The 27833-nt window shown below is 43.4% G+C and overlaps 1 protein-coding gene across 2 annotated transcripts in view; it reads right to left on the bottom strand.

Moving 5' to 3' along the window:
* The window catches only part of LOC144594495 (casein kinase I), a 38349-nt gene extending 11801 nt beyond the window's left edge, over positions 1-26548 (bottom strand). For both annotated transcript variants that reach the window (XM_078401091.1, XM_078401090.1), the window contains exons 1-8: positions 26164-26548; positions 15044-15154; positions 11187-11335; positions 8259-8487; positions 6462-6632; positions 3046-3194; positions 1184-1352; positions 215-354 (exon numbers count right to left, since the gene is read on the bottom strand). In XM_078401091.1, coding sequence (XP_078257217.1) covers positions 215-354; positions 1184-1352; positions 3046-3194; positions 6462-6632; positions 8259-8487; positions 11187-11335; positions 15044-15154; positions 26164-26239 — 1194 coding nt within the window. In that variant the 5' untranslated portion in view covers positions 26240-26548. The remainder of the gene's footprint in view (positions 1-214; positions 355-1183; positions 1353-3045; positions 3195-6461; positions 6633-8258; positions 8488-11186; positions 11336-15043; positions 15155-26163) is intronic.
* Positions 26549-27833: the final 1285 nt, after the last annotated feature.

The raw sequence follows: 27833 nt of genomic DNA, 5'->3' as shown, positions 1-27833 counted from the left end.
TTAGAAAGGTCTGCTGTGCAACGAAGAGGTGCCTTACACACAGTTTAAAGTTTTGTAGCGAATATACCTGCGATGTTGACATTCGTGATGTGTCCTGATGGCCAGTGAGATCTGTTGAGGAAACATTAACGGCAACACCGCAGTGTAATCTCATGTGACTTTACGCTCCCATTCCATGCCTGAGACAGGGCGTGGGGATGTATAGTGAACATACCTGTGATGTTGACATTCGTGATGCGTCCTGACGGCCAGTGAGATCTGTTGAGGAAACATTAACGGCAGCACCGCGGTGTAACCTCATGCTGACTTTACGCTCCCGTTCCATGCCTGAGACAGGGCGTGGGGATGTATTAGCTGAGGAATAAATGGCAAAACACCAGTTAAAACCTCTCACTTTGTAGGCATGGCAAGAGATTAATGTTAATTTGTCCAATGAGACTGTCCACGTTTATTAAGTGGAAGCAAAACCCAATGCAAAATACTCCACGTACAAAAACCTACAAAATTTCACACAAATGATTTTGAAGCCTCTTATTTTATACAGTCAGAGTGGAAACAGGCCCTTCGGCCCAACTTGCCCAAACCGATCAATATTCCCATCTACACTAGTCCTACCTGCCTGTGTTTGGCTCATATCCCTCTAATCCTATCCTATCCATGTGACTGTTTAAATGTTTCTTAAATGTTGCAATAGTATCTGCCTCAACTACCTCCTCCGGCAGCTCGATCCAAACACCCACCACTCTGTGTAAAAATGTTACCACTCACGTTCCTATTAAATCTTTCCCCCAATCACCTTAAATCTATGGCCTCTGGTTCTCGATTCCTCTCCTCTGGACAAGAGATTCCGTGCGTCTACCTGATCTATTCCTCTCATGATTTTGAACATATCTAGAAGATCACCCCTCATTCTCCTACGGGAATCATATCTTAATAAGTGTTCAGTGGTGGTTTTGAACCCTGATTTTAATCACATTATTTTTGGACACATTATATTCACACAAATTACCAATCTAAGCATTTACAAGTAATATGAGCTAATTAACTAATAGAGGCTCAAAACATTCACGTCTAACATATTTCTCTTGTAAAATATAAAAAGGACATTTCAAAAATGGAAGTCTGCAAAATGAACACAAATGAAATTGAAACCCAAAATATCTAATTCCAGTCAATGACTGACCGGTGTGGGATGTGGGAGTGAGAGGTGTCTGTGGGGCCACTTCCTGATTTCCCTTCAGTCTCCCTGAGGCGGTGGAGGGTAAGCCGCGAGCTGCTGGATTTCGACTGTGCTTCAGCCGTTCCTCGCGCTCCTTGCGATCCCGATCTTCGTCTGCTGCTCTGTTGGCTCCCTGAAATGAAGAGCGAAGAAACCTTATGCAAAGAAATCCAATCATTCCCCATCACAAATCAACTAAACAATTCAAGGAATGACTTGGCCAGCACTATCCCTATTTTATCAAAAGCACACAAAGATAGAAAAGAAAATACAAAACATTGGAAATAAAATTTGGCTGCTCAGCAGGCAGGGCAGAGAAAACAATGCAGGACAATGATGATGCCTTGTTGAGCAGTTAATTTGTTTCTTGTCTTGTTCCAGCCTGTAGTACTCCGAATATCTTCCAGAATATTTTAACTTTCTCTCTCTCTAGTTTAACTATTGGGTGCATAGTGGCACAACTAATAGAGCTGCTACCTCATGGCACTAGAGACCCTGGTTCGATCCGGACCTCGGGTGCTGTCTGTGGTGGAGTTTACACGATCTCCCTATGACCGCGTGGGTTTCTCCCACATCCCAAAGTCGTGTGGGTTTGTAGATTAAGTGGTCCTCTGTAAATTGCCCCAAATGTGTAGGGTATGGATGAGAAAGTGGGATAATAGAACTAGCGTGAATGGTCAATTGATAGTCAGCATGGACTCAGCGATTCCTAGAAATTTATAAAATTAAGCAAGATTTCATACAATTGAGGAAAGGGGAAGGAAATGTCTGAAAAGCACAACAGTAAGATAAAGGAAGGTTTTGATATCAAAGGTGGGCTGCGAGATAGTTGAATCAGGTAAAGCAGAATAATTTTCAATAGTTGTTGGAAAAATCAACGATTTTAACTATTTGGGGATATTCTATGATATACCAACATGTTCAGATCTAAGATATTAATTTAACCAGGGTAAATAAATAAAAAATAAACAAGTTTTATGAAACCAAGGCTGGGTCCAAATAATCTTTAAAACAACATTCTAACATAAAAGCAGGATAACATTCCTTTTATCTGAGTAAATATTCAAGATCATCTTCATAATGTTGCTTTTACAAGACTAATAATTAGAAAGCTCAAGTATATAGAAAAAGTTCAGAGGGATATGGGCCAAACGGGACTAGCTTAGATATAGCAATCTTGGTTGGCGTGGATGTGTTGGGCCGAAGGCCCATTTTCATGCTCTTTGACTGAGAAGGGACCCCCCTCCCCAAAATAACGATATTTACTCGATTTAAGGCCTGTTTCCGCGCTGTATCTGAAATATGAAAAAAAAATATATAAAATAATAAACCAGCATCTGCAGTTCTTTCCTACACAAACTTGATATTTAAACCTTTATCAGGAGCTAACAGTTCCATCATGTGCAAATATTCTTCTTCTGAAATCCTGAACTCTCAGCTAGAAAGATCTGATTTGCTTTTCAATGCTTCAGTGCTAATTGTTCAAGAGAGGGGAAACAAAACACAGAAGTGAAAACAGATCAAAATTTCTTTGAAATAGGTGCAAGTCCAGGCGGGGCACAGGGGAGGAGTTTGGTGTTAGCCAAAATTGGAGATTTCAATACTCATATCCTTGGGGTGTAAGCTGCCCAACCCATACCTTCAGGCTTTGTCCTGTCCCTCCTTTCTTCCAGCTTTCTCTCTTCCACCCCCTCCCCCCAAATCAGTCCGAAGGATTACCGCATAATACAGGTTGTAGCGAACTACATTTCCAATACTAAAGTAGAACTAAACTTTGAATTTATACAAAACATAGAACAGTTGCTGAAACCAAAAATCAAACGTACAAATTTGAGCATGTTCCAGTCAAAGACATAGTCATAGGAGAAGCCTTGTCGGTGGAAAAGGTTTCGAAATAATTGCCTCAAGTACGAGTAGTCTGGTTTGTCATCGAAACGCAGGGAGCGGCAGAAGTTCAAGTAAGTAGCAAACTCGGCTGAGAGGAAATGAGAAAAAGTCACAGTAAATAGGTTATAGTCCAGACCTCCCAACATTGATTTTACAAATTCATAATTTTGATGTCCAAAATTCAGAATTTTACACCAAAATTCATAATATGGCGGGTAATGCAACTTTTCAGCAAAAAAAGTATGCAAGCCAAATGTACATACGTGCCGCGTATGAAAACGTGTGAAAAATGACTATTATTTCCAACAGTCTGGAGTTCTTGGACTACATGTACAGTCAGGCCTATCATGAGTATATTCTACTATTTATAGAAAGGTTATTGAACAGAGATTCTTTTTGCAACACAAAGAAAAAATAGTTTTTTGTTTTTTCTATTTTGCTTTTTCCTTACACATCCCAATTCTCCTGGTATTGAATAAAAGAACAATGGTCATAAAATGTATGACTAAGTTATGAAGAAAGAGTTGATATATGCGACTCGACTAAGCATACGAAAGTACTTGAAGCCTAACGGCTGCGGCTCTGTGGCAGTCTGTCTGTATTTTTCCTTTTTTTTTTGTTTGTGTCGGTGTTGGGATGGTTTTTGTTTCTGTTTTTGGCTGTGTATGTGTGGGGGATGGGGTGGGGCGGGGGGTGGTGGGGTGGGGGAAACCTTTCTTTTATTAGGTCTCTTCCCCGGGGCGCAGCTCGGCCGCGGGGCCTTCCATCGCCCGCGGGGCCTTCCATCGCCCGGCGCGGCTCGGCCGTTGGACTTAACATCGCCGGCGCGGCTCAGCCACGGGACCTAACAGTGCCCGGTGCGGCTCGGCCGCGGGACGTTTCAGCGCCCGGTGCGGCTCGGCCGCGGGGCCTTCCATCGCCCGGCGCGGCTCGGCCGCTGGACTTAACATCGCCGGCTCGGCTCGGCCGCGGGACCTAACAGTGCCCGGTGCGGTTCGGCCACGGGGCCTTCCATCGCCCGGCGCAGCTCGGCCGCTGGACTTAACATCGCCGGCGCGGCTCGGCCGCGGGACGTTTCAGTGCCCGGTGCGGCTCGGCCGCGGGGCTTTCCATCCCCTTGCGGGGGCTGTGCGTGTCGGTCGCCTCGTTAGGGGTCGAGCTGCCTGTTCGTGGGCGGAAGAGAGTGGAAGTTTTGTTGCCTTCCATCACAGTGAGGGGGTGTTTAGACTCACTGTGATGGATGTTTGTGTTGGGGTCGTGAGTCCTGTGTACTTTTTTCTTTTCTTGTTGTTTTGTGACTGCTGTAATTTCGTTCGGTATTTGTACCGAATGACAATAAAGTTATTCAAGATTCAAATTCGCACATTAATTGATAATCAGCCCAAAAAGGTGGTAAATGGCTTTTCTGCTGTGTTTTATATTTTTAACCCAGTCTTAATTAATTAATATAGTTATATAATCTTGCACTTAAATTTAATATTTACTCATTACTGATTTTTTGGCACTCTTGGCTCCAGAGCTTTGCTGGTTTATCCAGCTGGCTAAGGAAGTCGGCTATGGGGATAGATGTGCGGGCTCCAGCTAGGCTGGAGTTCCAGAGCCCTGGCCACAGGTTGCAAATTCAACCCACCAATCGGCCACGGAAGTCCCGATGAGGTTGGGATTGGCTGCCTTGCCCAGCCTAGGTGCCACATTTTCGGGGAGACTTTCAGGGCGCGGGGTATTTCTCGCGGAACCCCTAGCGACCTCTATCTAGCGGCCGAATGGACAAATTGCAATTACCGACTGTTTTGCGGAAAAATGGGAGGCAAAATCAGAATGGCGGAAATGAAGTAAGCGGACACTTTCCGCCAAATTCGGAAGGGTTGGGAGGGGTGTATAGTCCCAAACTTCGATTTACGATGTACCACGATATTACCGACAGAACTCGAGGTGCTGAGCCATAGGAAGAGATCGGCCAGGGTAAGACTTTATGCAGGAGGCTGAGGGGTGATCGTATACAGGTGTATAAAATCCTGAGGGGAATAGATAAGGTGAATGCACAGCGTCTTTACCCAGGGTAGGAGGAATCAAAAAACTAGGACATATGTTAAAGGTAAGAGGGGCAAGAAATAAACCTGAGGGATGACTATTTCACTGTGGGTGGTGGCTATCTGGAACAAGCTGCCAGAGGAGGTATTTGAGGCAGGTATTTTAACAGCATTTAAAAGACACTTGACAGGTACATGGATAGGAAAGGTTAGGAGGAATATGCCCCAAACTTGGGCAAATAGGACTAGATTAGATGGGGCAATTTGGTGAGCATGGACGAGTTTGGCCAAAGGGCTTGTTTCCATGCTGTACGCTTCCATGAGTGGAATTAATATATTAAATTTTAGTTTCAAGATCTCCAAAGTTCAAGGATTTTTCTCAATGATGAAGGAAGCACAATAATTTTGACACAAGGAGTTGTGGATGCTGGCTTAAAAAAACCCAAAGTGCTGCAGTAACTTAGCAGGTCAGGTAGCATCTCTGGATAACATGGATTGGTGAAGTTTTGGGTCGAGGGTCTTCTTCAGACTGGGAAACACTTCCGCAACCATTCCAATTGAATGACATCCTTCCTATATTGTCTCCAAGAGTCTGAAGAAGTGTTCCAACCAGGTATGTCACCTATTCTTTTTCTCTAGAGATGCTGCATGACATGCTGAGTTACTCCAGCATTTTGTGTCTATCTTCGGTATTAACCAGCATCTGCAGTTCCTTCCTAATCTCCAAGTGTAATCTCACCAATCGCTTGTACAGCTCAGGCAGTGGCATGGGTGCTTCTAAATCCACTTGAAAGGGCCTATAGCATCAGGCCTGGAGGCTTCCAGACAATAATACGACCGGGGCAGAAGGCAGAACTCCCGATACTAAGTGGGAGCACCTGCACCAGAAGCATTGTGGTAGCTCCAGGCAATGACTCACCACCATCGTCTCAGGCTAATTAGGGACCGACATTAAACACTGGCCTTGTAGGAGCCTGAATATTAGATAAATGCAAATAATCTGGTGATGCATTACCTTGCGGGAGCCAGACTGAGCATGAAAAGAGATTCAGCTCAAAGAAAATGGTGTCATGTGATAAGTAGCCCGAGGCCATCTTTCACAACTATCAAATTTTGAGAAGTATTAAGTCATACCAGTAACTATGTTGTAATTATGAATTAGGGCTTACTTCCCAGAATCTATTATGACAAATTACAATCATCTGACAGAAAAACAAAAAGATTAACAAAGGACACTTGAGTTGTATTATACATCTTTACAAGCACCACTGTTACAGTCAAGTTCTTTTGCTGACATTTTGGCCTTTACTTAAATTTCCACTTACACGAGTAACCTTTGCAGAGAGATTCAATGGGCGTTGACATTTTCTTTTCACTAATGCGCTCATATTTCTGCCTTTTTGTTGCTGCCTTCAGACCTTGCCAAGGCAGCGACCCCAAGTTAAAGTACATCAAAACATAGCCTAGAGACTCCAGATCATCACGTCTGCTTTGCTCTGGAAAAGAAACGTGCACATCAGCCTGGAAAAATATTGCACAGCAAATATCAAACTCGCTTCATATTTGCGCCAATTATTTAGGTCTTTAGAAACTGGATTTTGTTGTGAAAGATCACAGTGCAAAAGCTTTAGAGTTACCTGCAATTTAAAATCCCCTTTATTCTAAAATTTACTAAATACAGTATATTATTTATCAGACAGAAGTAGTTATGTGTGTTTTAACAATGTTTTTGGACATTTTCAACCTGGTTCATATAAATGAACAGAAGTACAACTGCAGCATCGCAAGGAACAAGACTAAAGCTTGTCATCTATGTACCAAAACTCTTGTTTGTTCGCTTGTTCCTGAACTACAGCCAAAACGGTACACGATAACGTGACAAATTTAGGCCCACCTTACTCACTGTCATCTGATGGAAGAAGTTTCATTGAAATCGGTGTTTTATTTTTAAAGTTATTCACATTTAAAATTCTTTAAACCGTGCATGCGCAGTTGGGGCTCCGTTGATCTGGTACTTACGTAAGATGGCCGCCACATCCGCGCGTCCGCAGAACAAACGCGTCCGCGCCTGCGCAGTTGGGGCCCGTTGAGCAGGCCTCGGCCGCCTGTCTCTTGGGGGTGGGAGAGCCAGGCCTGGTGCCGGGGGAAGCAGCCAGAGCCTGGACCTGGACTTGACCGGGTAACCGCGAGCCTGAGGTGGGCCAAGGGGAAAGGTGGCAGTAGCGGCGGTGAAGCCGGGTGTGGTGGAGGTGGAGGCCGAGGCCTGGGTTTGGAGCTTGGCCTGCCTTTGGCTCCCCCAGCGGCTCAGCAACAGTGGGAGAGCCGCCGCCGTCTACCACTGAACATCCCCGCACCCGGACGGGACTCCCCCCCCCTCCCCTCCCCCCAACCAATGGCGGCCGCCCGGGCCGGGTTGCTACGGCAACTGCGGGTTGGTCTCGGGAGGGAGGGGTGGGGGAGAGAGGGCATGGAGGGAGGGAGGGAATAGGGAGAGGGGGGAGTGGAGGGACTGGGGGAGGAGGGAGTGGGGGAGGAGAAGGTGTTGCACCAATGCAGGAGAGGCAACCCTAGGGGGGAGGGGGGAGAGAGGGGGCGAGGGGGTGGGAGGGAGGGGTAGAGGAGGGGAGTGGGGGAGGAGATGGTGCTGCACCTATGCAGGAGTGGTTGCAGAATGCTGCAAAACCATGCGTCGCGGTACAGTGGAAGATGTAATCCTCCAACCATCTTCTCAGGCTTCTGAAGAGCCCTTCCATAAGCTAAGGTTCTGCCTGATTCACCTGTACCCCATTGGGAAAACTACTTTGTCTCTGGAACTGATGCCCTACAATGCTGAGAACTATATTCTGCACTCTGTATTCCCCCCTTTGCTCTACCTATTGTATTTGAGTTTGACTTGATTACAGTACAGTATTCTCTGTGATTTTATCGGGTAACATGCAAAATAAAGCTTTTACTGGACCTTGGTACACGTAATACATAATAAAACCTAAATCGAAATGACTTCTGCTGATTGGAAAAAAATAATATTCAAGGATTGGGATTTCGATATCACTCAAATATGCGCATGAAATGCAAAGAATAATTACTGGGAAATCAAAGCAACATGATGCTAATATGCCTACCTATTCCCAAGTGTGTATTTATGGAGGCGTATCGAGCCGTTCCTGTAAGGTTCTTATTTTCACGATACGGTATATGTTGATGTGTTCGTGCGTCCCGGTACTTTTTTGCTAGCCCAAAGTCAATAATGTAGACCAGGTTGCCTTTCTTTCCCAGTCCCATTAGGAAGTTGTCCGGTTTCACATCGCGGTGGATGAAATTCTTTGAATGAATGAACTCGATTCTGCTGATCTAAATACAAAGACATAGGAGATTTGTAAGAGCAAGATCAGAGAGCCGTCCGGTGTAGAATTGAATCGTGCACCCTTGCGGCCAACCTCCCACCCCATCGTTAGAAAATGGGCGAGTCCATCTTGCAAGTTCCTGCTTTGGCAATACAGGAAGACTCACTTGGGCAGCACAGAAGCACAGCTGGTACTACCCTTGCCTCACAACACCAGAGACATAGGTTTGATTCTGACTTTGGGCGTTGCCTGTGTGGAGTTTGCATGTTCTCCGTGACTGCTTGGGTTTCCTCCAGGTGCTCCGGTTTCCTCCCACATCCCAAAGACGTGCGTGTTTGTAGGTTAATTGTCTTCCGTATATTGGCCCAGCTTTCAAGGAGTGGATGAAAAAGTCGGATAACATAGAACTAGTGTGAACAGGTGATTGATGGTAGGAATGGATTCAGTGGGCCAAAGGGCCCTTTCCAATGTGTATCTCTGAACTAAAGACGGGACTAGTATCTTTTCCATTCATCTTCACCAATTCCAGCCCATCAACCAATCTTACAAAAAGTAACAGGGACAAAAGGAAGTTTAACTCGAATTCAGTTCAGAACAAAACTCCAGTTGGCATTCGTTGAAATAAGCCATTGTTTCAGAATTCCTATACCACAATCATTATTAATATAAACAGGAACTGTTGTAGACCAAAGTTATTCACTTGTGAATAGCCTCCACACACTTCCCCCTCCCAATGCATCAACTTAGACTTGAGATACAGAGCGAAAACTAGCTCTTCGAGTGTGCGCTAACCAGCGATCACCCCGTACACTAGCACACATTACACACTTGGGACAATTTACAATTTTACTAAAGCCAATCAACCTACAACCAGAGCAAACCCACATGGCCATAAGGAGAACGTGCAAACTCCAATACAGACAGTACCCGTTGACTTAGACGAAGGGATTAAAAGTACCATTAGCAAATTTGCAGATGATACTAAGCTGGGGGGTAGTGTGAATTGTGAGGAAGATGCAATAAGGCTGCAGGGTGACTTGGACAGGTTGTGTGAGTGGGCGGATACATGGCAGATGCAGTTTAATGTAGATAAGTGTGAGGTTATTCACTTTGGAAGTAAGAATAGAAAGGCAGATTATTATCTGAATGGTGTCAAGTTAGGAGGAGGGGGAGTTCAATGAGATCTGGGTGTCCTAGTGCATCAGTCAATGAAAGGAAGCATGCAGGTACAGCAGGCAGTGAAGAAAGCCAATGGAATGTTGGCCTTCGTAACAAGAGGAGTTGAGTATAGGAGCAAAGAGGTCCTTCTACAGTTGTACCGGGCCCTGGTGAGACCGCACCTGGAGCACTGTGTGCAGTTTTGGTCTCCAAATTTGAGGAAGGATATTCTTGCTATGGAGGGCGTGCAGCGTAGGTTCACTAGGTTAATTCCCGGAATGGCGGGACTGTCGTATGTTGAAAGGCTGGAGCGATTGGGCTTGTATACACTGGAATTTAGAAGGATGAGGGGGGATCTTATTGAAACATATAAGATAATTAGGGGATTGGACACATTAGAGGCAGGAAACATGTTCCCAATGTTGGGGGAGTCCAGAACAAGGGGCCACAGTTTAAGAATAACGGGTAGGCCATTTAGAACGGAGATGAGGAAGAACTTTTTCAGTCAGAGAGTGGTGAAGGTGTGGAATTCTCTGCCTCAGAAGGCAGTGGAGGCCAGTTCGTTGGATGCTTTCAAGAGAGAGCTGGATAGAGCTCTTAAGGATAGCGGAGTGAAGGGGTATGGGGAGAAGGCAGGAACGGGGTACTGATTGAGAGTGATCAGCCATGATCGCATTGAATGGCGGTGCTGGCTCGAAGGGCTGAATGGCCTACTCCTGCACCTATTGTCTATTGTCAGGATCAAACCTAGTTCTCTGGCGCTGTAAGGCAGCAACTCTCCCACTGCACCATTGTGCTGCCCTATACAATAATAAGTTCCCTCTTTATCATCTCATACCTTACCTAACCACACTTCCCCATTCACCATCTTGCCAATTTGTAAATAATGCAATTAGGCTGGCTTTACCAGCAGGCGACAACAGAGGAGCAAAATGCAATTGGATAAAATACAAACAGCCGACACTATGACCCTTCCAAATTTTAAAACAAACTAATAAAGGGTCCTGCACTGTTCATTGTTGATGTTTGGGCAGCACAACTGGAAGAGCCTACTTTCACAAGACAATGGATTTCAAACTACATGTGGGGATCAGACAGGCATTGGACTCCCCAGAAATCCTCTACATCAACGTATACCCAAAGCAATACGCATTGATGCAAAATGTGGTAACATAACTACACCTGTGTAGTTAACCAAGAGCCAGATGGTGTTTTTAGAGAGGGGTTCTTCCATCCTTGCTCCGTTACTGGTCGAGAAGCAACCGAGTTTCCACTTAGCCCATTTCCACTGCTGAAACCCGGAACACAGTTGGGAACCAGCAATCAAAAACCCATATTTTACCCCTTATCGTCCTGAAGCATCACAATGATTCTTTCACAAGTCTTTTTCACCTCAATATATATATTGATAGTTGCTGGAAAGAAAGGCACATATTATATCAGATTGAAAATGGATGCAAACTGGAAAGGAGAAAAAGATCACTTTTAGCCCTTTACTGGCAAATCCATACACCTCACACAGAATCTACAGGCAGGAATATTTCCTACCATCTGATCAGCAAGGAGGAGGACTGTCTTTAGGCTGAATTTACGAGAACAGAAGTTAAAGAGATCTTCAAGACTTGGTCCAAGCAGTTCCATCACCATTACATTGTAATCTCCCTCCGCGCCACACCATTTGATGTTGGGGATCCCAACTAGAACAGAAAGTAATTTAAGACAAGTGAGCACAAAGAAAGCACAAGCATTTGTGGGGTTGCATTCTTATTGAAATTGAGTTTCAGAAGCTTTACTTAAATACCAAGTTCTAAGTTAGATTTTATTACAGTTCCACCATCGATTTTCGGGCAACTTTAAAGCCGGACAAAATGACGAGGGTGCACTTGAAATACCCTCCCCCCGAAAATGTGGCATCTAGGCCAAGTGAGACGGCCGATCTCGACCTTATCGGGACTTCTGTGCCCATTCGACAGGCCGAATGAAGCTGGCAGATCCATGCCCAGAGCCAACTTTGCGGGCCGGTATATCCGGCGACCATTCGACTCCTCTTGGAGGCCGTGACCTCTGTTGGTCTGGCAAAATGATAATCCACAAAGGCTCTGAAACCAAGGCAGGAAAAACGGTGGTGGATCTGTATATGATTATAAACATAGAAATCTGTCTCAATGTAACAAATATTTCAAAAGGAAACGGCTTAAGATTCAAACCGCTGATTACTCACTTGTACACTTGGCTGATTGCAGGCCGTCAATGAGTGTGAAGAACGATTTGAAAAAAACAAAAAGCCAATAAATGGTCTTCCACGGTATAAAGGATTTAGTATTAAAATAACGAGGGGGTATTAGTTAAAAACTAATCATTGGTTTACTTAACTTCACCAGAGAAACCCATTCACCAAGAAATAAAAACAAACTCGCACTCACTTATCTGCACTTTGTTTAATTACAATCCCTATCCTCAACTAAACCAATGCTATGCTACCAATGCCCAGTCTTCTCCTAAAACGTATTCCATGTTTTTTTTATGCCAACTGAATAATTCAATTTTTAAACTAATATTTTCATTATTCAAGGTTAAAAGGTTGCTAAAATTTTGCCACATTTTGAAGTCATTGTCCATCTAATCTAATGGCTTGAAAATGTGGGCAAAATATCTGGATGTTATTTAAAAACTGTGTCGAACAATAAAATATTAATTTTGCTGATATTCATTTTGCAGCTATAAATATTAATTGTTTTCTATTATATTTGGTTATCTTAAACTGTTTGAACACAGCAAAGTATTTTGGATTTGTTCACTGAAGGAAGAACATAACTCCAACAGAGTAAACAGAAATCTCCCACTTCCAGTGGGTGTGTTACACCACTTTATCACAATTGCAGACTAAAAGGCTGTTTTACTAAACAGCAACAAAAACAAAAGAAAGACATTAACTAGACTTTCCTTCCCAATCATGATTGCCCCATTCAACCTCATGATGGCAATTCATCCACAAATGACAGCCGCTGAACAATACTAAAAACACTGGGTTACCAAGCAACAATCCCATAGCAAGTATAGAAGAGAAATCACAGAGGGGGAGCAGCGAGAGAGCATGTTGCTAAACTCTCGTCGAAGAGAGGAGGAGAACTTCTTCAAAGCGGACAAAAACAAACTTCTTCAAAGACTGAACAAAGTCTGAAGAAGGGTCTCGACCCGAAACGTCGCCCATTCCTTCTCTCCCGAGATGCTGCCTGATCTGCCGAGTTACTCCAGCATTTTGTGAATAAATACCTTCGATTTGTACCAGCATCTGCAGTTATTTTCTTACACTAAGTATAGAAGAGAAATCAGTGATAAATACTTGGTGTGAAATCTTTCCGTAAGATAACGACAATCCAATTAGACAATCAAACCTGATTAGCTAATATAGATACACATAGTTTCCCTCATAAAAAAACTTAAAAACAGGGCATCAATATCATCAAGAGATAGATCATTACAATGCCCCATTTATACCATGACACAGCAAAAAAAATCTTGGCTGAACACAAAGTGCTGGAGTAACGCAATGTAGCACAATAACTCATGCAGCATTTCTGGAGAACATGGGTAGGTGACATTTTGGGTTGGGGCACTTCTGCAGACTTGGGAATCTGAAGAAGGGTCCTGACGCGAAACATCACCCATCCGTGTCTGCCAGAGAAGCCGCCTGACCTGCTGTGTTACTGCAACACTGCGTTCTACATATGATTCCAGTATCTGCAGTCCCTTGTGTCTAAAAACACATCTGAGTGGCCTACCTCTGTGTTGAGGCAGGTTAACCAGGTAAAAAAAGCACCTCATCCAAGTGATCAATCTTAAATCAAGTGCTGCAGAATTCAGCACTGACAGGGGTCAGAGAATGTGACTATAAACGAGACCTAGAAGGCAATGCTGTAGATGCCTCAGCCCATGTACCTATCCATGATAGTTTTATCACGTGAACCAAAGACACCGAAGAGTGGACCTGTATTCAAGGAGGGAATTGAAAAAAATGTAATGGGGAGGGGGGAGTACGATAGTCAAGCCTGTTTCTCTACAGCTGCGATCCTAAATGCACTGAACCCCCTTTGTAATGTTTTGCATGCCATTCTTCTGTATTCACTGTGAAAGCAAGTCTACCATTCTTTCTCATTTATCTGATCAAACTTGGTACCACAAAGTCTTGCACAACTTGGAGCCAAGGATCAAAATCCTGCATGCCGTGTAAACTTGAGCGCTGCACGAAAACAGTGCTGCTGTGATGGCAGCATGCCACAGTGCTTTTGGTCTCGTGTACCCACCATGTAGTCAGTATCAAGTAAACTCCTCCAGATATTGCTCTCAAGTTATATTTCAACTAACTTTCCAGGGAGAAAAGGTGAATGAGGTAGCTTTAGAGATCATGTAGGAAGGAACTGTAGATGTTGGTTTAAACCAAAGATAGAAGCAAAAAGCTGGAGTAACAGTGGATCAGCCAGCATCTCTGGAGAAAAGGAATAGGTGATGTTTCGGGTATGAAGAAGGGCCTCGATCCATAACGTCACCTATTCCTTTTCTCCAGAGATGCTGACTGGCCTGCTGAGCTACTCCAGCTTTTTGCATCTATCTTCGCTTTAGAGATTGACGGGGTATTGATTAATAAGAGTGCCAAAGGTTACGGGGAGAAGGCAGGAGAATGGGGTTGAGAGGGAAAGATAAATCAGCCATGATTGAATGGCCGAATGCTGCTACTATGACATGAATTTATGAAATATTGTCAAGACAACTAAGAATCCCACATTCTGTTAAACCAATTAAGACATTCTTTACCGTCCCCAAACAAATTAGATGTGCAATAAATTGGAAAGATTGGGAGTAGGGAAAAGGAAGCACTGACTCAAAAAGACTGCCGATATTAAAGATCCACAACACTGGCCGCACTCTCATCCACTCCTACTACTGGGAAGGTGGTACAGGAGCCTGAAAACTGTGACCTCCGGGTTCAGCAACCAGCAGGCTATTGAACACTGCTCAACACTAACCTCAGCAACTATGATCTTCTATAGACTGCATCTGTGATTGCACCAAAGACTTTGGTTTTTTGCACTTGTATTAAGATTATTAATTTATTGAAGTTGCAAAATTATATCTAATCTGCATGTATTGTGTTTACAGGCCTATTAAACTGATTAAGTAAGAATTTCTTTGTTCAGTTGACGACACCCATGACAATTAAACACTCTTGATTCTTGAAAAGGAAAACGCAACAGAGTTAATTTTCTCCATGAAGTGACCTCATAGTAATCATCGGGTACTATAACTACAAGGTAGTGTGACCATTTAAAGTACATAAGCAAATATGAATGCAACCTCATAATTCTGAAGATAGAAAGCCAAGGTGGCAAACACGGTAAAACGCCTACCTCCTCCTTGCATCATCTTGTAGATCTTGCTCTCAATGTGCAATTGGGGGTGTTTGGTTTTCACACATTCCAGTTTAATGGCTACCTCCTCTCCTGCAGCAATGTCGGTCCCTGTGAGAAACAAACAAATACTTAATTCCATCAATGTATGGCTTATACAGAATCTCAACAAGGAACATCACCATTAAATCAAAGCTGCTGCTTTGAAGACTAAAGTTTGTCCCGATATACTAATGCAATACACTTACCTTGAAGAGCGAGCCAACCAAACGGTAAACAACAAATTTATCACCAAGGAACTGAAATCATCAGAAACTTGGAAAATGTAAGCTGTTGCCCCTGTGGAATCAGAGGGCATCAAAAGTCACATCTCCCTAAACCACTTCCAATGTCTGCTAAATACAAAGCGGTGATACAATTTGGGCAGCAAATTAGACAAAATACAAATAATTACAGAGTGATATCCTATGATTTTTTATATAATGACTGTGGTACTGTCATTATTTACAGACATAGAACCTCCCCAACCTCAAGACAAAGGAGGGAGAAAATAACATAATAAACTATTTGTTGAAACATGTGTAGGAAAGAACTGCAGATGCTGGTTAAACCAAAGATAGACACGAAAAGCTGGAGTAATTCAGCGGGTCAGACAGCATCTCTGGAGAAAAAGAATAGGTGATGTTTCAGGTAGAGACCCTTCTCACCTGTTCCTTTTTTCCAGTTACTGGAGGGTATTCTGAGGGATAGGATAAACAGTCATTTGGATGGACAAATGCTGATTAGGGATTGTCAGCATGGTTTTGTACGTAGGCGGCCGTGTCTCACAAATCTGATTGAGTTTTTTGAAGACGTGACCAAAAAGGTCGATGAGGGCAGGGCTGTAGCTGTTGTATACATGGATTTCAGTAAGGAATTCGAAAAGATTTGATTGCATGGAAGGTTTGATTGCATGGGATCTGAGGGGAGAGAGGTGAATGGATGGAAAATTGCCTTCATGGAAGGAAGCAGAGGGTGGTTAAAGGTTGTTTCTCAGACTTGAGGCCTGTGACTAGTAGTGTGCCTCAGGGTGCGGTGCTGGCCCGTTACTGTTTGTCATCTACATCAATGATTTGGATGAGAACATACATGGCAAGGTTAGCAAATTTGCTGATGATTCAAAAGCGGTGGTTTTGCAGATAGTGAAGATGGTTGTGATAAATTACAGCAGGATCTTGATCGATTGGCCAGGTGGGCTGAGGATTGGTTGATGGAATTTAATACAGATAAATGTGAGGTGTTAAATTTTACAAAGTCTAACCTGGGTAGGACCTACATAGTGAATGGTAGAGCTCTGGGGAGTGTTGTAGAGCAGAAGGATCTAGGGGTGCAGATGCATGATTCCTTGAAGGTCAAGTCGCAGGTAAATAAGGTGGTCAAAAAGGCTTTTGGTACATTGGCTTTCATCAGTCAGAGCATTCAGTATAGAAGTTGGGAAGTCATGTTGCAGTTGTACAAGACGTTGGTGAGACCGCATTTAGAATATTGTGTTCAGTTCAGGGCACCATGTTATAGGAAAGACGTTGTCAAGCTGGAAAGGGTACAGAGAAGATTTACGAGGATGTTGCCAGGACTAGAGGGCCTGAGCTATAGGGAGAGGTTGAGTAGGTTGGGACTTTATTCTCTGGAGCGCACAAGCATGAAGGGTGATCTTATAGAGGTGTGTAATATCATGAGAGGAATAGATCGGGTAGATGCACAGAGTCTCTTGCCAAGAGTAGGGGAATCGAGGACCAGAGGACGTAGGTTTATGGTGAAGGGGAAAGATTTAATAGGAATCTGAGGGGTAACTTTTTCACACAAAGGGTGGTGGGTATATGGAATAAGCTGACAGATGAAGTAGTTAAGGCTGGGACTATCCCAATGTTTAAGAAGCAGTTAGACAAGTACATGGATAGGGCAGGTTTGGAGGAATATGGACCAAATGCAGGCAAATGGAACTAAACATAGCACAAAAAGTAAGGAAATTTGTGTTTAGTAGATTATTTCTTTGTTGTAACAAAGCTTCTTGGCAATAAATCTTATACCGTTGGAAAGCCTGTTTATTTCCCTTTTAAATGGTGCCACATTTGTAAGGAACATGCATTTGTGGGATGAGCAGCAGAGCGGCACGGTAGCGCAGCGGTAGAGTTGCTGCTTTACAGCGAATGCAGCGCCGGAGACTCAGGTTCGATCCTGACTACGGGTGCTGCACTGTAAGGAGTTTGTACGTTCTCCCCGTGACCTGCGTGGGTTTTCTCCGAGATCTTCGGTTTCCTCCCACACTCGAAAGACGTACAGGTATGTAGGTTAATTGGCTGGGTAAATGTAAAAATTGTCCCTAGTGGGTGTAGGATAGTGTTAATGTGCGGGGATCGCTGGGCGGCACGGACTAGGTGGGCCGAAAAGGCCTGTTTCCGGCTGTATATATATGATATGATATGATATGAGTATATGGATTGCGCGCATGAAAAATTTGCCAAATCTTCTCTGCCAATGCCAAACAGCTTATTCTGCTGTTGCTATTGACTCTTGTTTTGAGCTTCTGGTACCCCCAGGTGCTGACAATCAGGTGCCTGATTGGCACCTGATTGGCAGCATCTGTGAGCATGGGCCCTGCTACAGTGGTCAGTAGGTGTCTGCTCCAAGAATCGGCATGCCACGTTTGACTGATCTGGATAGGGCCCGTGCGATAGGGCAACTTCAAGCTGGTGTTCCGCAAAACCAAGTTGCGGCATTATTTGGAGTGAGCCCTAGTACCATCTCCAAAGTGAAGGCCAAGTTCCATATAACGGGGGATGTCAGAGACAGGCCACGAAGTGGGCGTCCCAAGAAGACGACACCCGAAGAAGACCGTTTCCTCACCCTGTCAGCACTTAGGAACCGTAGGCTGTCTTCTACAGATTTGCAGTCAAGGTTTGCAGGACGATATGGCCGACGGCTCTCTGCCCAGACAATTCGGAACAGACTGCACGCAGCCGATCTCCGGTCTCATAGGGCTGCCAGGAGGCCTGCCATGACTGCCCTTCACCGTCAGGCCCCATTTGCGCTGGTGTCGGCAACACGTGCACTGGAACCTGAACATGTGGAGGAACGTTATGTTCAGCGATGAGTCCAGATTCTGCCTACGGCAGTTGGATCATAGGGTCAAAGTGTGGAGAAGATGCAGAGAACGCTATGCTGATTGCTGCACCAATAGAGTAACATCTTTTGGTGGAGGCAGTGTGATGGTGTGGGGCGGCATCTCCCTCACTGGAAAAACGAGGCTTGTCATCATTGGAGGCAATCTCAATGCAGAGAGATATCGAGATGAGATTCTGCAACCAGTGGCAATCCCATATCTCCACTGTCTGGGACCGAACTCTATCCTCCAAGATGACAATGCTCGCCTCCACAGAGCAGGGTTTCTCAGAGACTACCTCCAGAATTTGGGAGTGGAGAGGATGGAATGGCCTGCCAGCAGTCCTGACCTCAACCCCAATGAACACTTGTGGGATCAGCTTGGGCGTGCTGTTCGTGCCAGAGTGACCAACACAACCACGTTGGCTGACTTACGACAAATGTTGGTTGAAGAATGGGATGCCATCCCACTTGCTCTACTGTCCAAATATTTAAACAAATAAATGGAAGTGACTTACGCCCAAAATCTGAAAGTTGAAGGGAATTGATAAATAAGCACCCCATCAAAAAAAAAGTTATAAATCAGTTCCTGTATTTTACTAAAAGTATAATATGAGCATTTTAACTAGTGAGAGTTCCTATGTATATTGAGCGACAGAATTAAGGCAACGATATGCGGCAAAATAGGAGAGTAATGCAACATATCGCTTGTCATGCCGTTATTTAGGGTCACTTGCATATCGATCAACCAGCTGAAGATTGCAATAGTGAAGACGGGGTTCACTGCATTAGGTTGGAATGGTCTGGGCTGCCTTCCCCTCCCCAGTTTCTGAGCTAGATATCCATTTATTAATCCATCAAGTTCCAAATACAGGTCTCAAAACCTCCCATAACCTCAGGATCAGTTCCTGTGGACTGGTGGGTAGCCGATATAACCCCACTTTTTAAGAAAGGAGGAAGAGAGAAAACAGGGAATTATGGACCAATTAGCCTTACATCGATAGTGGGGAAGATGCTGGAGTCGATTGTTAAAGATGTTATAGCAGCGCATATGGAAATAAGTGACAGGATCGGTCAAAGTCAGCATGAATTTATGAAGGGGAAATCATGCTTGACTAATCTTCTGGAATTTTTTGAGAATGTAACAAGTAGAATGGATAAGGGAGAGCCAGTGGATGTGGTGTATCTGGACTTTCAAAAAGACTTTGACAAGGTCCCACACAAGAGTTTAGTGTGGAAAATTAGGGCACATGGTATTGGAAGTAGGGTGTTTACATGGATAGAGAACTGGTTGGCAGAAAAGGAAGCATAGAGTAGGAATTAACAGGTCCTTTTCAGAATGGCAGGCAGTGACTAGTGGGGTGCAAAGCTCGGTGCTGGGACCCCAGTTATTTACAATATATATTAACGATTTAGATGAGGGAATTAAATGTGACATCTCCAAGTTTGCGGATGACACAAAGCTGGGTGGCAGTGTGAGCTGCGATGAGGCTGCAGGGTGACTTGGGTAGGTTGGGTGAGTGGGCAGATGCATGGCAGATGCAGTATAATGTGGATAAATGAGAAGCTATCCACTTTGGTGGCAAGAACAGGAAGGCAGATTATTATCTGAATGGAGTCAGATTAGGAAAAGTGGAGGTGCGCTTGTACATCAGTCACTAAAAGTAAGCAAGCAGGTACAGCAGGCAGTGAAGAAAGCTAAGGGCATGTTGCCTTCATTGCAAGAGGATTTGAGTTTAAGAGCAAGGAGGTCCTACTGCAGTTGTACAGGGCCCTGATGAGACCACACCTGGAGTAGTGTGTGCAATTTTGGTCTCTTAATTTGAGGAAGGGCATTATTGCCATTGAAGGAGTACAGCGCAGGTTCACCAGGTTAATTTCCGGGATGGCGGGACTGACATATGATGAAAAAATGGGTCGACTGGGCTGGTATTCACTGGAATTTAGAGGGATGAGAGGGGATCTTGTAGAAACATATAAAATTCTCAAGGATTGGACAGGCTAGATGCAGGAAAAAAATTCCCGATGTTAGGGGAGTCCAGAACCAGGGGTCACATTTCAAGAATACGAGGTAGGCCATTTAGGACTGAGATGAGGAAAAACTTCTTCACCCAGAGAGTTGTGAATCTGTGGAATTCTCTGCCACAGAAGGCAGTGGAGGCCAATTCACGGGATGTTTTCAAGAGAGAGTTAGATTTTGCTCTGAGGGCTAAAGGAATCAAGGGATATGGGAAAAAGCAGGAACGGGGTACTGATTTTAGATGATCAGCCATGATTATATTGAATAGCGGTGCTGACTCGAAGGGCCAAATGGTACTCCTGTACCTATTTTTCCATGTTTCTAATAAGTTCCATCAACGGTGAGCTTAAAACCAATCTAAATTTTGTGCAGGAAGGAACTGCAGATGCTAGTTTAAACCGAAGATAGACAAAATGCTGGAGTAACTCAGCAGGACAGGCAGCAAGCATCTCTGGAGAGAAGGAATGGGCGACCTTTCAGGTCGAGATCCTTCTTCAGAATTTTGTCCATCTCAATCGTTTCCTGTCCATCTCAATCGTTTCCAAAGCTTACTGGGAGTTAATGTTCTTGAGTGAGTCCACTCAACCTACTTATTGAAATACAATTAAATACAAACACATTTCACAATATTCTTCCGCAGTAGAACCCAGAGCAGAAATTTAAAGTTCATCATCAGCAAAGAGAATGGAACATTTCTCATTTTCTGTTCCATGATAGAACGGTGTATTGGGCAACGTGTGTATTAGGCAAGAACATATAAGCGTAAAAAATATTCTCACCATAATTTCCTCTGTAAACTAAACACTAATCTACAAATTTGAAACTGAGCTCTACCATATATGTACTATCAGAAAAAAATATTTGAGGCAGCTGACATTTTCCTATCACATTCTTAAAGCAACCAATTAAAACACCATATGGAGAAAAGTATTAAACGAACAAAGCCGGATCATAGTCTGAAGCGTCTCGACCCGAAACGTTACCCATTCCTTCTCTCCCTAGATGCCGCCTGTCCTGCTGAGCTACTCCAGCATTTTGTGTCTACCTTCATTGTCAATAAACAATAGTTTAAAAGGGAATGCACTATTTAGATCTATTGCTGCTTAAAGCATGATTTTACATTTAAAAAAATCACAAAATGCTAGTCCTACACAGGATCAGGTTGTTACTTGGGACAAAATTGTTACATGTAGAACCTTAAAGGTACGCGTTCTGTCGAGGATGACCGTTCTGCAACAGATAGGAGGTCAGAGGGGATGGGGAAGGAAGGGGTGTCTCGATCCGAACCTATCCATGTTCTCCAGAGATGCTACCTGACCCACTGAGTTACTCCAGCACATTGTGTATTTTTTGAAAAAAATTGTTAACTCTCTGTACAGGCATCACCTGACCTGAATATTAGCACAAACTTCCGTTTTTTTATCTACCACATTTTGCTGAGGTGTTGATTGTTTTACATGTTGATTGTAAAGCATCAATTAATAAATTAAGAGAATTATATAGAAAATGCAGAGGCGAGAATCTGTTGTGGTCCTGGTTACATTGTTCAGATGTTAAATTACAAGCATGAAGTTGCATTAACTAGTAATTCTGATCTCTTTTCTGCATTAAACTCTACGAGTTCATAAGATTTCTGGGGAGCATTCTATTTGCTGCTCGAACAGATGTGAGATTCTCAAATATTTGAAGCAGCTGGCTTAATGAGAAAACTCTAATAAGAAATGGCCTTTTTCCTAAAAAATTATAGTTGAAACAATGACAATTACACCCTCCGATTAATTCCCAAGTCAAATTATGGTACAGCTTTTATTTGAACTTGTTCTAATGGCATTTTTTTTTTGCTTGCCTCCAGAAGGACATTGAATCACAGAATTGTTTTTCTAACATTGAATCCTACATCGTGTCTGTGTTAAATGACTTCAGAAAGAAAAAAAACATGAATTGTTTGGGTAACTCAATAGGTCAGGCAGCATCTCTGGAGGACATGGATAAATGATGTTTCAGGTCGGGACCCATCTTCAGTCTGATGAGGTTCACAACCACAACCCCATCCCTGTCCTCCAGAGAGGCTGTTTAGCATGCTACTCCAGCACGTTGTGCTTTTTTAGTAAACCAGCATCTGCAGTTCCTTGTGTCTACATTAAATGGCCTCAATGCAGACAGTTTCACACACAATAACTATCCAAACAGGAAATTTGAAGGTGTCAAATCAAAACATCTCATCTGAGAACAACCGCACCTGCTTAAAATAAACCAATGTAAACATTTCACCAACGCAGGACAAACAATCTGAACAGAAAACACAATACACTAACCTTTACTCCCATAGGTAAGAATCTTGTTTACTCGAGTCGCCCAGAATGAATTTCTGATCATTGTGTTCCAATTCACGCACAAACTGAAACTGCAATTTTCTCTTTTGATCCCCTCCCCCCCCCAAAAAACCCCCCACAATCTTTAAAGGCATGGAGAAATCAGGTCTATAGATGATAAATGGCAGGATAATAAATGGTTTAAAGATGGTGGCATGCATTTAAATTTTGGATGATAATGAACTGAAATCCAATAACCTCAGAATAGCAATTGCAAAGAAAAAAAAGTCAAAATTGGAAATATTAATTCAAAACAAAGAGAAACTATCCCCTCATCGTTGTCCTCTTGGTATGGCAGTAAGGAGCAACAGAAAACTGCAAGTAACTGCAAGTTTCTTCCCAACAATCATCACTCTTGGACACTATAAACACTGTAAACTAAGAACTGTCTAGGTTGCACTAGGGACTTTGGACTTTTGCTTTGCAGCATTTTTTAAATTTAGAAAACCTTCTTTTGTTTATGTTACCTCTGTGTTTATGAACCTGTTAAGCTGCAGCAAGTAAGAATTTCATTGTTCCGTTTTCAGTACAAATGACAATTAAACACTCTTGACACTTTTCTTGAACAAGTTCAAGATCAAGAATAATGACGAGAAAGCAAACCTTTCCAAAAGAGGAAGCAAGTCTCTTATTTCCAACCAAAACCATAAGCCTCAGGAAATCTCCCAACACCTTAGAAACCAAGACTAAACTCAGCGAAATCACACAGCACACAATTCTATTAATACTACTAAACAGAAATGGACAGGTCCACTAAAACATCTTCACATCCATAGCAGATTACATACTTGGCAAAATCAATTTTACTTAAAAATCAGACAAGACAGCTTTTAATCAAGGTGGCCCCTTTCCTGCCCAGGCTAAACCCTGCAGATGTTCACTAACCTCCATTATACGAGATGCCACGACCAAAAACGATGAAAGCTCACAAGCCCAAGCTCCACTTTCATTCTTTTGTGCTTTGGCTGCCTATTTCTTTTCTAAAATTGCACATAAAAGAAACATTAAATCTGAGGATCGCATGATTTTTGTAAAAAAAAATGGGAATAAAATCCATTCATGTCCAGCTGGTGGAAACTGTCAACCACGTTCAGATGGTATTAGAACAGACCGCCTCAGCTGATCAGAGTTCAAAATTTCAACAAAACTTTCAGCATACTTCTGCTTTTGAGGTCAATTTACCAATTGCAACGTCTTTCTTTCTTCAAAACAATGAAATATATTGAAAATGAAATAGAATAAATTACAATGGCAATTGAGCTCTCAGTTAGTAATCAAAGCGTGGGGGAACTAGGTTTTAAAAGGACTTTCTGTACAAACACTGCTATATTCTTGTGCATCATCTAAAGCCATCTTTAAGTGTTGTATAAAACAAATTACACAATATAGCTCCAGGACAAAGAAACAAAGGAATCAGGGCCTTGAGGGGGAGGGGAAGTGGCAGGGAAAAGCACAAGTCACAATTTTTTTTAAAGGAACCCAGCCTAACAAAATCACAACAATAGCTAAAACTATACTGTTTAAACTGTGCGATGGTTATGATCCCACCAAATAATTGTAAATTGACGAACAATATTGGGAATTATCTTGTTCAGCCGGTTGAAGAGGCGGGATCAACATTCTCTATTGAAAGACTAAAATTGCAGTCTCCCCTTCCCCCACATAGAAATAGAGGAAAAGTTCCCACGTTAGCTTTGCAGAAATAATGAATTGTTAAAATCAATATTTGTAAAAGTCACAATTAGACCCCTAATTGACTAAACAAAAACTAGAACCAATCTTTAAAATTTTAAAGAGTCTATGGTATACCAAGTATCCCCATACCCAACTGTAATATAATCTATATTGCTGAACTTTGCATTATTAAAGATTAAATGGCTTGTACAGTATTATCTAGCCTGTCCACTGAACACACTTTGACCTGAGGCATTTACTTCCTGAAACAATGCAAACTTTAACATTTCTCATTGTTCAGAAACAACCTGTCAAAATTCAAAGCTTGCAACGAGAATTCTAAGTGACATTCAGCAAAATAAAATTTCAAACACGGTAATAAATCTGGTGTTTTGCGAGACCCAATTCCAACTAGCCTCCTCTGAGTCACTATGGAAATTTCAGAAAATAACAATAGACAAATTGGACAGTATTCAGAAACCTCAGGAAGAGAAGGCAAACATGCAGTTGCAGCATGGCTGTCTTGAGCATTTTGGAAAGCTATTACATTCAAGGATGCTCTTGACACATCAGGTAACAATCCGTTGAATATGTTCACACTACATCATCACAACTAAAGTCCAGATTGCCGTTGGAATGGCATTCCATGGGAGGTGATTTTTATCAAAATGTTCCTCAATTTATTTTAGGTTATTAATTAAATTCCCCATCCCCACACAATGTTTCATATCATATCTGCCAATTTTAAAGTGTGCAAAACACTTGATGCTCGAGAGCTGACATCCATTGATAAAATCTCAACCAAATGTTTCAGTTACAGCTGAAGGCCAGCTGGATATTTGTAAGTGTAGGACAGACACAGCTGATTAGATCAACACGACAGAACATGGTCTTTCCTATTGTGTCAGCTTACTATTTTAAACAATATTAAAATACCATAAACCATTATGATATTTCATTTGTCTTGCCCTTCCCTTCAACTTTCTCTGTGGTCTATTCTGGTGCACAACACAGCATGCACACCCAGACAAAGGTCTGCCAGATCTAAACAAGTATAAGCCCTTACATTTTGCAACAGCATTTTTATGTACTTGTTTAATACTCGAGTAAGAGTTCCCAGCAAAGACCTGATGTCTTATCTTTTGTAGTGCTTTTTAAAGGTGAGATTCTGTAAACACAAACTATCAACAACACTGGTGTGTTGGAGACCCCAGCATCAATCCATCCGCGACGTTTCCTAGCTTATACCCAGATAACTCCGACTAGGAGTTCAATATTTAGACGATAGACCATTAAGATTTTCACCTGATCCGAACTGCAATTATGTAAAAATCAATTGATAACCCTGGCTCAAGTTGCTGTTTGTGTTTCCACCAGGAAACAAATTTGATTATTCACTAAGCTCCCATAATCCATTACTTCTACACAAACAATTACTTTGAAACACTCCTTTAGAAACCAGGAAAGCCTGGATCAAGATTTGCGACAATTTCAACTTTTGTAGAACATGTGAAAGACCACTTCAAATGGGCACATATTCCAGGCCCCAGGAGCGTTAGATCAGCTGAGTTTTGTTTTAAGGATAGCAGCTGGGTTTGTTAAACTGAAGTTGCTCCAGGAGGGTGTGATCTTCTCTCCTGTGGCTTATTGCAGCAGGTTGGTGTTGTGCCTATCAGCTGTGTGAGCGTATGTGAGCCCCAGGATTCAGCCTTTCCAGAGGCTGACTGACAGAGCTGGAGACTGACAGTGTGGATGACAGTTCGCCTTTCCAAGCAGTTGCCATGTCCACCCCGGTCTGGGCCAGACACACAGGAGGAGACGCCACACACACACTGTTTTTACTGGGATTACTGTCCGCTCGCTCCCTCCCTCCCTCCCTCCCTCCCTCCTCCTTCCCGTCTCCACTCATCTCTTACCCAGGTAAATGTCTCCGAAGGAGCCGCTGCCGATCTTCCTGCCGAGCCGGTACCTGTTGCCCACTCTCAGCTCCATGGCCGGCCTTGATGTTGGAGCCCGCTGGCTGAGGGCACCTCTCGCTTCTTCTCCCTCTGTGTCCCGGATCTGTCTCAGCAAAGGTTTTCACTATCACTTTTCTCGCTCCTTGTCAAACACACCCGGGCAATATCGACACCGAGCGACGCGCGGGAAAGTGCGGATTATGCTCCGCCAAGTTTGATGATCATTCTGTCCTGCTACACGCAGGATTGAGTCCGATTCTGGTTGCTGCCTCTCCCTCTCCCTCCCGAGCTCTACTTCGCCATGACTCTACTGAGGGCGGCCGGGCGACGTCACATCCGCCGCCCGCCGTCACCGGGCGGGGACTGGTGACGTCACGCGCCCGTTTGACAGCCCCCCCCATGGAAGAGGTGCCTTCTGGGAAATGTAGTCCACTTGTATCCCCAGTCACTGACTCTTGACAGGCAAGGTATCACAAAATGCTGGAGTAACTCAGCAGGTCAGCAGCATCTAGGAGAGAAGGAATGGGTGACGTTTCGGGTCGAGACCCTTCTTCAGTCTGACATTCCTTCTCTCCTAGATGCTGCCTAACCTGCTGAGTTACTCCAGCATTTTGTGAATAAATACCTTTGATTTGTACCAGCATCTGCAGTTATTTTCTTACAAAATGCTGGAGTAACTCAGCAGGGGGGGGGCAGTCTGAAGAAGGGTCTCGACCCAAAACGTCACCCATTCCTTCTCTCCTGAGATGCTGCCTGACCTGCTGAGTTACTCCAGCATTTTGTGAATAAATACCTTTGGAGTAACTCAGCAGATCAGGCAGCATCTAGGAGAGAAGGAATGGGTGATGTTTCAGGTCGAGACCCTTCTTCAGTCTGACATACCTTCTCTCCTAGATGCTGCCTGACCTGCTGAGTTACTCCAGCATTTTGTGATAGCTTCGATTTGTACCAGCATCTGCAGTTATTTTCCTACACAACTCTGACAGGCAACATATCCTGAAGAAGGGTTTCAACCTGAAACGTTACCCTTTCCTTCTCTCCAGAGATACTGCCTGACCCGCTGAGTTACTCCAGCTTTTTGTGTCTATCTTAGGCAACATAGTTAAGATAGATACAAAAAGCTGGAGTAACTCAGCGGGTCAGGCAGCATCTCTGGAGAAAAGGAATAGGTGATGTTTCGGGTCGAGACCCTTCTTCAGACTGAGAGTCAGGTGAGAGGGAACCGACAGATATGAAAAAGTACATGGAACAAATTAATGAAAAATATACAAAAAAACAGATCAAAGCCAGCAATGATGATTAAGGAAAGGTGGAGCCCACAATGGTCCATTGTTGGTTGTGGTAAAGGTGATAATGAGTAGTACAAAGAGTGAAATTCAGCAGGATGACTTTGAAACTAGTACGACGACTAGGGTGGGCAGGTGCAGAGAGAGAGGGGATGCAAGGGTAACTTGAAGTTAGAGAAATCAATATTGATACTGCTGGGGTTGTGAGCTGCTCATATGAGATGTGTGTGTGTAATAAGAGGTGCTGTTCCTCCAATTCGTGTTTGGCTTCACTCTGACAGTGGAAGGGACCCAGGATAGAAAAACAATAATTTGCAGAGAGCCTTTTTTTCCAGGTCCATC

The sequence above is a fragment of the Rhinoraja longicauda genome, chromosome 6 (assembly GCF_053455715.1).
Source record: "Rhinoraja longicauda isolate Sanriku21f chromosome 6, sRhiLon1.1, whole genome shotgun sequence".
NCBI lineage: Eukaryota > Metazoa > Chordata > Chondrichthyes > Rajiformes > Arhynchobatidae > Rhinoraja > Rhinoraja longicauda.
The sequence above is the reverse complement of the archived record's forward strand: the minus strand, read 5'-3'. Positions and strand labels throughout refer to the sequence as shown.